This window comes from Nestor notabilis, unplaced genomic scaffold, assembly GCF_000696875.1.
Source record: "Nestor notabilis isolate BGI_N333 unplaced genomic scaffold, ASM69687v1 scaffold775, whole genome shotgun sequence".
Classification (NCBI taxonomy): Eukaryota; Metazoa; Chordata; class Aves; order Psittaciformes; family Psittacidae; genus Nestor; species Nestor notabilis.
Window position 1 is genome coordinate 27,466 of NW_009930404.1, and position 8,448 is coordinate 35,913.

At 39.6% G+C, this 8,448-nt stretch overlaps 1 protein-coding gene across 1 annotated transcript; it reads right to left on the reverse strand.

Moving 5' to 3' along the window:
* Positions 1–301: 301 nt before the first annotated feature.
* Positions 302–8,104, reverse strand: EDEM1 (ER degradation enhancer, mannosidase alpha-like 1). The gene is made up of 10 exons (XM_010015376.1): positions 8,002–8,104; positions 7,167–7,338; positions 5,872–6,055; positions 5,229–5,403; positions 4,559–4,679; positions 3,920–4,090; positions 3,267–3,340; positions 2,169–2,265; positions 1,518–1,703; positions 302–656 (listed from the first exon to the last, which is right to left on the reverse strand). The coding sequence occupies exons 1-10, from the start codon at positions 8,100–8,102 to the stop codon at positions 567–569; spliced, it is 1,371 nt and encodes a 456-aa protein (XP_010013678.1). The 5' UTR covers positions 8,103–8,104; the 3' UTR covers positions 302–566.
* Positions 8,105–8,448: the final 344 nt, after the last annotated feature.

The following is an 8,448-nucleotide window of genomic DNA, read 5'->3' on the forward strand; positions in this document are numbered from 1 at the left end:
ATGACGATACTGATAGTTTTTACATGATCAGGAGTTATCTTTTCAAGATACTATTCTAGATAGAGCGATTTCGTTTCAGCAAAACCCATTACCAGTGGGTTCCTACCTGAGTAGTACTGAAGGTTGTGTATTGCTAGTCAGAATAATTCAATAGTTAAAACTTGGTGTAAGAAATTGCACTTTCCCATTCCCTCCCCAATCCCAAAATCATTTCAAATTAAATACTAGGCCCTTTTCTAAAGGGACATTCGCAATACAGCTACAAAGAGGTAGCTAAGTGGCACATGCCAATTTTTCTTTTAAGTATATCCAGCCTTCATTTCCAACATTTTTCATAGGAAGTCTTAAATCTCTGTTCAGGTGGCATGTGAAGTGACCACAGTTCAGAAGACTGAACTCGTAAGAGAACTTGATCTCCCTTCATGTCCATAACTGAAAATTAACAAGCATGGGGAAAACCCAAGTGACTCAGCATATGCAGGTGTGTAGCTGAAGAGGAGAGGAATGTCTACAGTCAAATCCCATGCTCCTCCTGACATACAGTAAAAGTTATTCCGAAGAACCATTCAGATCAAGCCCACCATTCGATCAATCTGTCTCATGTAATTACTCTTCAAGGGCAGCAAATACCTCCTCTCATCAGGAACTCTGTTACACTGTTAACAAAATAAGAACATACGAAAACAGTCAATCCCACACCCTCTGTAACCATTTCATCATCAGTAACCATACATTTCCTCCCAGTACAGAAAACTGTACCCAGCAGAGCTTTTGTTCCTCACTTTCTCTTGCTCTTTGCAAACTTACAAAACAGACCACATAAATGAACAGCAAGTGTTTCCCCAGTGCAGGCTGCAAGCTTCCAAATACATGCCAAACTACTGCAGCTTGTTATTCAACTGAGACTTCCTTCACTATGACAACTGTGAACATTTAAAATAATGCTCTTTTTTTCTGCAGGACTGGGGGGGAGGAGGAGGAAAGGAACCATGCTAGAACCTACTAGCAGAGATTTAAAAAAGTTGTGGTGTATTAAAAGCATATCTATTTTGGTTGGTGACAGGCACTGGATCCACAGCTCTGCACTCAGTCGATGCCTAGCTAAGAAAGGTCACTTTTACATGCCTCTAAACCATTCCGAGGAAAGAAAAGTTTTGTTTAAATAACCTTCTGCTTTTCTCTTTCCCCATCACAGCAACACTGGAAAATTGAAGGGTGAAGGGGAAGGGAAAAATAATGGGAAATAAATTAACAAAGCGCAAATTAATTGCAGCAAAATGCTTAAAAGGGGACAGGTTTCACCTTCAATCTAATCATCCTCACACTATCCTAATCCATCCTTTCCACTACTTAAAGTGGTTTTCACAAGGGAACTTCTCAGATATTTGACATTTGTAAAGCAAACACTGCAGAGCTCTAAAGTAACACTCCTAAATGGCTTTTTCTACTGCCTAACCCAGTTCAACACACATCCCTTCTCCAGCCACGCAATCAGAAACAATCTGCGTATTCCTTACATTAGAGCTGAAGTTGACTGCCTTTAACTCATTAGGTTTAATTTTTTCTGCGCCGTTCTCTTCTCCAGGGAGGATGTCTTGCCACAGTGAGTTACGAAAACGTTCATCCACAGACACAATATGCCCCTCAGTAGTAAACATATACTTATTTCCAGATTTATGCACTGGATTTTCTTCATCAAACAACTAAACAAGAGATGGGAGAGACAGCTTTAGTATGTGTGCAACATTCTTCATGTCTCATCAGTGTTAAGTTAAAAAGCACACACTCATGCATTTGAAGGATCAAGCAAAAAGCACACCTCTTAGTGCTAAATGGGCAACTACTGTTAGAGCTAATGGAAATAAATAGTTTTAATGCAAGTGATTTATTTTAGCAGTTAAAAGGGGAGAGGCAAAAGAAAAACTCTTCACACAACTTAAACTGCCCTCGTTTTTCTGCACTGCACTATACAGGCACTGCTAGGCTGGCATTCACTGTTTCTATCCTGTCAGATTTATTTGCTTTTCTGCACTAAATGACTGCCAAAACCTGATGGGGAGAAATCAGAGGCTGCTGTGAGGCAGGCAAAATGGTTACAAGCAACAATTTATAGCTAAGAGCTCAGCAGTACATGCAAGAGAGTATCCTTGAAATGAACATATACGTACCAGGTACAAGTATTTACATGTTTCACTGAGAAAAAAGCTCTCCATTCGGTCTTCCTTTGTCTTCTCTACAACGTGGTGTAATGTGGCATAGCCACACCTGCAAGATTTAAGATTGGTTTGGGTTTAGTTAACACACATTCTGATCTTGAAGCGCTCCCTAAATATTCCTTAACTTCAGACTACTCCAATTGTCACTAGGGGTGAAGTTAAAATGAAACAAGCCTTTTTTTTTACTAGTAAGCACTGATTATTGTTTTCTGGTGTTCCAATGAGACTGCAGTCATTGACCCTGTGGTTCACCTTTTCCATTGTGCAGATTTGCTAAGAGTCTCTCAAAGAAGCAAGATAATCTCACAGCACCCAGCACAAAACTGGAATTCCCCACAACCGGGAATTTCCCCATTCTGAGCACACGAGAAACCCAGGTCTGGAAGCCTGGTCTCATGCAAAGGTTTCTTCCTGAGCTACCCACTCTCCCCACAACACGTGACGAATGACAAAGCTGCAAGCTGTCACACAGTGCACTTGTAATTCTTTCAGTCAATCCCCTATACAGCACGTGAATCCCATTTAACTGCAGAATGGTACTGGTTTACACTGTCCTATGGTTAGTACAGACTTGTCTACAAAATCAGTAGATATCAATAATGGAAGAAAAATTCACTATCTTCCCTGTGAGCCTCTCAGTATTACAGTCAGGATTCACTGCTACTGTCTCGAAGTGAAAGCTGATATGCAACAGCATCTGCCTTAGAGGCCACCCTTCCAGTTTAGTTACACATCATGAGTCCATGATGTGAGAAATATTCTTGCTGGATCCATAGCAAAAAACATCTACTAATTTACCAGTTTTCAGCAACTGATCATCAACAGCGCATTTTGCAAAGTAGGTATAAAACTCCCAAGCCATAAAGTTCTATCTGAAAATGAAACTACAGTCCAGAGACGACTGAAACCATTGCTCAGTAAATAAATCATCACTTGTGGCTTTCATGGGTTTTCTGGTTTACATACATTTGGCAGATCAGATTCTATAGAATATTCATATAATATAATATATGTGCATAGGAGTGAGACAAAAGAACACTGAAAACTGACTTTGCTTTTGTGTATTTTTCCAAACTCTGCAGAATATCCATCCCCACGTGAAGGTAAAACGGGTTCTTTGTGGCCTAAATAACAAAGACAGACAAGATAATCAGCATTTTCAACAAAGGCCTTCTACTAACAGATTCTCCTATATTATAGCAAACTTATCTTTATAGGAACATGACTTAGATTACTCTCTGCAAGCTTCTCATATTTGCTTTAGTGCAAACACCAATAAAACGTAGTAAATTCAAACTCTTTGGATAGCTTTCTTGCAGCCAGAGTTGAGTTTATTTTATCTCCTGCCAGTTGGAGGCTCTGCCTAGACAATATAGCAAGGAAAGCTATTACATTTACTCCAACAATTTCTATTAAGAAGTCACAAGTCTCCACCTTGTAAAAATCTGCCAGCAATTTTTTTAAAAGGTCATTTAGTCTCCTTTTTGCCTGTCCTAGAAAAAAAAGTTATTTTTAAAGCAAACAACACAGCAACTACACTGCACAACAATCTAGTGTCTAAACAGAGACCTCCATATAAGAACAGGCAGATCCTGAGGCACCAGATTCTAGCAGGCCAGAGGCTAGGGGCAGAAAAAGTGACTTTCTCAACAAAACCATTTTTGCCAAAATATGAGCTATAAGGCTCAAGAAAAGTCAAGTACCTGATAAAGAAGATACGTGGATTCCACTAACTCTGGTCTCAGTGGATAAAAGGGAACATCCGGCGCTTGCAATTGCCAGTTGTATCTCTCTGGGAGAGCTCCGTATCGTTTCCATATGGCATAATAAAAAGCATGGAGACAAATAGCATCTTCCACATCTCCTATCAATACCTAGGCATAACAACAGCCATAAACATACAGGCTTAATACTGCAAGCCAGCAAATTACTTTCTGCTCTGTATAAGAACATGCCATATAATAAAACACTCCCCTCATAAAGAGAGACAAAAAAAGTCCCCAACCCTCTTCCCCCACACAAAAGAAAGCTAATACACTAATTCCTTCATACCAAAAGCTTTAGCAGAGCTCAGTCTCACAGTAATGCTAAGGTTAAAAAATGAGGAAAATGAAAAGTATCTCAAATCTAGTAGGCAGCAGGCAAGGCCTTCCAATACTGTTATGCTGATGCAGAAGCTGAACTGCCCTAAGACTGTCTTACCAGAGCAGCCAGATGTAAACCTGCAGGTTGAAGCTCATCTCAGAAGAGATGCTTAGACTCATTGCCAGCCTAGGATTAGAACGAGCCTTTCTGACACCCCTCTACTGTGTTGCACTGTCCTGAACAGAATGGAAGCTTACCTGTAGTCCAGGAAAAAAGGCTTGCAAAGAGTCAATCCACGTGTTCATCAGCTGTCCTGTGAACATGTTTACGTTAACATACAAAGGAGGGTCACCTTCACCTTCATTGCAAGCTTCTCGACTGCCAAGTAACAATAAGCACATGTAAATATTCACTATTTCAGAAGAATACAATGCACGTTTCATTTCACAGCAGTGCCAGCAGCAAAGAGAATAAGCCACGCATTTGCCATGCTAGGTTCAAACCCATTTTGAAAAGAACAAATAGGTCGGTCATGCTCACAGAAAAATCAATTCATAAAGGTATGTACATCATATCCTAGAGTTACGTCAGCAGAATCTCTACCAAAATGTCATGCTAGGTAAGATCAGGCCTCAAGAAGTACTAAACCAGCCAATTTAATATATTTCCTTTGCAACTCTACAGCCTTCTCTCAGCTTAACATTCACTAACCTGGATGGTAACCAGTTTAGCTTCTTCACACCGATGACCAAGGAGTGAAAGGAACATTAAAATTTATTTCCACAGTGACTACCATGGAAATAAGATACCGGTTTTTTAAAGAAAAAAGAAAACACTGATTTCTAGAGCATGACACAAAACACTGTACAATCATATCATGCTTTGGGCCACTGCTTAAGGAATTGATAGTCATATGAAATAACATACCCTCTTCTTAAGTGGTTCTGAATATTCCGATAAGCATCATTGAACATCTCCAAGTCTTCCTTTTCTCCAAAGAGGATGTAAGACTTCAGAAGGTATTCATAGAATGAATCCGACCCTGCTCCCAATCCACTTTGCTTTCCAACCCAATGACCAGTTTGAATATTCACAACATTTCCTTTCAGAACAGACAAAAAGTTTAGTCTAAAGTTGCCAAGTACATCAGAGGAAAGCAATCAAGAACCAGCACTTAGAAACAGTATCTTCAAAAAAGTCTTCAGGAGGAATGAACAAAGATTACTATCAAAATGAAGTGTTACAGTGCATTCATCCAAGGAACTAGCACACACATGCAGCTGTTTTAAGTACTTCTAGTCATCTGCCAATCTAAATTATTTTACTGGGGATACAAATGCAAGGACCTCAGTATCATGAAAAAAAAGGGGGCTGTGAAGACCTGTGTCCTAAGAACTCATTCAGATACTCCATTTTTCTTACAAAATTACACAGTGCCATTTGATCAACACAGACCACAAGTACCCAAGGAGAGCATGACTTAACAGCTACAGAGAAAGCAGATTGACAAGGTTTACGATACATAAAACTCCTAGCATGATGACATTCTGCTACAGGAAACTGAGATTACCTAGCAGCCCAGTGTTATTGCTCCTGAGACTCCAGAGTGCTTTGACGGCTCTCCTGGCCACCCATTCAAATGTGGAATCACCAAGCAGCCTGCTAAGGATCCCAAATTCCACCAGCAAGGAACCAGCTCCTGCAGTACAAGTTTCATTATAGCTGTCTGGAGGTACCCCCTTCTTCAGATTGACCTGTGAAGCAGGTAAAGAGAGTGACAACAGTGATAAGGCAGGCTGCACCTCATGCAGCTGTGCTCTCATCTGCAGATATATTTAAAGCCTTTTCATTACATTTTGCAATATGTAGTATGCAATGTTTATATAGTTAGAAAGCCGGGGTATCACTGCTTGGTTGAAAAGCTTTCCTGAAGAATTCCTGAAATTCATCTTACAGCTTTAACATCATGTTTAATGGGGGCAATCCTGATTTTGCTACTCTCTTACTTGTTAATCATCCCAAATTTCAGACCACTTTTTCATCATTTCTACTAAACATTCAAGTTCTTCCAAAGGTGGTGGCAGTACCGCTCCCCATCTTTTAGTGCTCTTGAAACCGAGTTTCCTCACTGAACCCTCCTTAACTTCCCCATGCAACAAAATGTTGAAGAGAAATTACATCACCCTCAACTGATTCACCAGATTTGAACAGAAAGGAAAATTCATGTTTCTACAGGCTGACAAGTCTGGAAGAAAACCAATGCTGCTGTGCTCAGCAATCAAAAGCAACTGCTAATTAGTTTAGTGTTGTTCCACTAGAGCAGAGATCCTTTTCCTTGTGAACTGCATGTGCAAGGAGAAGGACACAGTATTCTTGAGTACTCACTAACCAAATTACAGAAACCAAGCCCAGTATGACAAGTATTTTAGTTTTATCTTATCACAATTATCTTAGTACCAACTCACCAATAAAGACACTTTCCTATGCTATTTCCCATTATTCTTATTAATCTCCTTACTGACAGCATTGTTTGTTGCTGCATGATATATAGGAAGAAACCATGGGGCAAGGGCATGTTCCAACCAAACAGCACAGAAATCAATGACTACTGACCCATAGAGAACAATACATAGAGTGAAAAAACAGCCTAAAGAAAACATTTTCTAGACATAAGGAGCAACTTATATGGTCCATGTCACCATAACTTAGCACAGTTACCCCCCCCACCATTTTAATATCACTTTGAGCAGGTTAAGTACCCCAGCACACATATACAGGCACACACAGGGCACAGAATTTGAGTTGTAGGGCAGGCGAATTACTGCTTTTAGGTAGTTTCCCCACAGTGCTGGTGTGCTCACTTACCCGAGGATATGGAATTCCAGTTTTGGTGTTCTCAAAGGCTGGAAGTAGTCTCACTGCTAGGTCATGAGCCATATGCAACAGTTCATTGTCATAATCCTTAATGGTCATATCACCAAAAGGCTGTTTGGTATCTGTGATTATTATGTGGGCAGAAAGCAAGCTTCCCAAAACCCTATGGGAAAAGGAAAGGATCTTCAGTTTCTAAATCTGATCTGAACCTAGTTCTTCAGCTAAACCCTTACCAGTATCATGTTTAATTGAAGTATTACTTTGTGCACTTTACAGGTATTAGAGAAAGATCTGCTTTTTTCCCCACCAGCAGTGAAAACATCTGGAAGTCACAGTCACCCCAAAAACTGGTTCTGCAAAATTTAGCTAACCCAGTAGCTCCTTATAACATACCAAGTGTATTTATGAGCGAAGACCTCCTTGCCCATGCAAATGGCAGTAAGGTTGTTATATAAACTCAGTATTCAGGAAAAAAAAAAAAAGACAGACTTGCAAAGGAAAGGAGCAATTGAATAAAGACTGTTTAAGACATTCAGAAAACGAAGCCATTCAAAATCAGACAGTATCTTAAACCCATCTCCAAGACAGACAGGCCTATTTTTTGTCTAAAACAAAAGTGAAAGCAAGCAGGTCCATGGAAGAAAACCAGAACAGAGAAAACCCGTTTTTCATAAAAGGTTAAAAACCAACTTATTTAAGTAACAATTATGGAACAAAGCATACCAAAGACATCCTTATTGATGATTTTACCTGGTTTCTGCCATATATGCACACCAAGTCTTTAACCTTGTTATTGATTTAAAGACAGAAACTTAGAGCAACATACCTGATTGTTGCCTCAAAAACTTGGACTGTTGAGTCTTTATCAAATGAAACTGTGTCAATCACCAACTTCACTGCTTTCTGGAATTCTGAAGAGTTTCCCATTACCTTTATATAAAAACAAAGCTATTTTAATTGCTTTGGAAGAGGGCTGGGGAAGAGAATGACAAGTTCACGTTTTAGACTAATAACCATATTAACCAGACACAGAACTGAGTACGTCAAGCTCCTGCTAAAAAGACTTTTTGGAAAGTTACTCATCCTACTGACATACAAAAGTGCATTTTTAATAAGTATTTAAAACAGGGAAATCCACAAAGATACATTTTTGTCTGTTTTACCAACCTATGCACTCATGTACTCTTCCACGCCCAATACTGGGCTTATGGGTGATCTTTAAGAGCAAAAGTCTACAAACTCTTAAGGTCTAGCACACTGTTTTAACTGCTTG

Coding starts and splice junctions, on each gene's coding strand:
- EDEM1 (XM_010015376.1), bottom strand. CDS start 8,102: ATGGGAAACTCTTCAGAATTCCAGAAAGCAGTGAAGTTGGTGATTGAC. Junction 7,339..8,001: donor GTTTTTGAGGCAACAATCAG/GTATGTTGCTCT, acceptor CTTTTCCCATAG/GGTTTTGGGAAGCTTGCTTT. Junction 1,704..2,168: donor CATGTAAATACTTGTACCTG/GTACGTATATGT, acceptor TCTCTTGTTTAG/TTGTTTGATGAAGAAAATCC.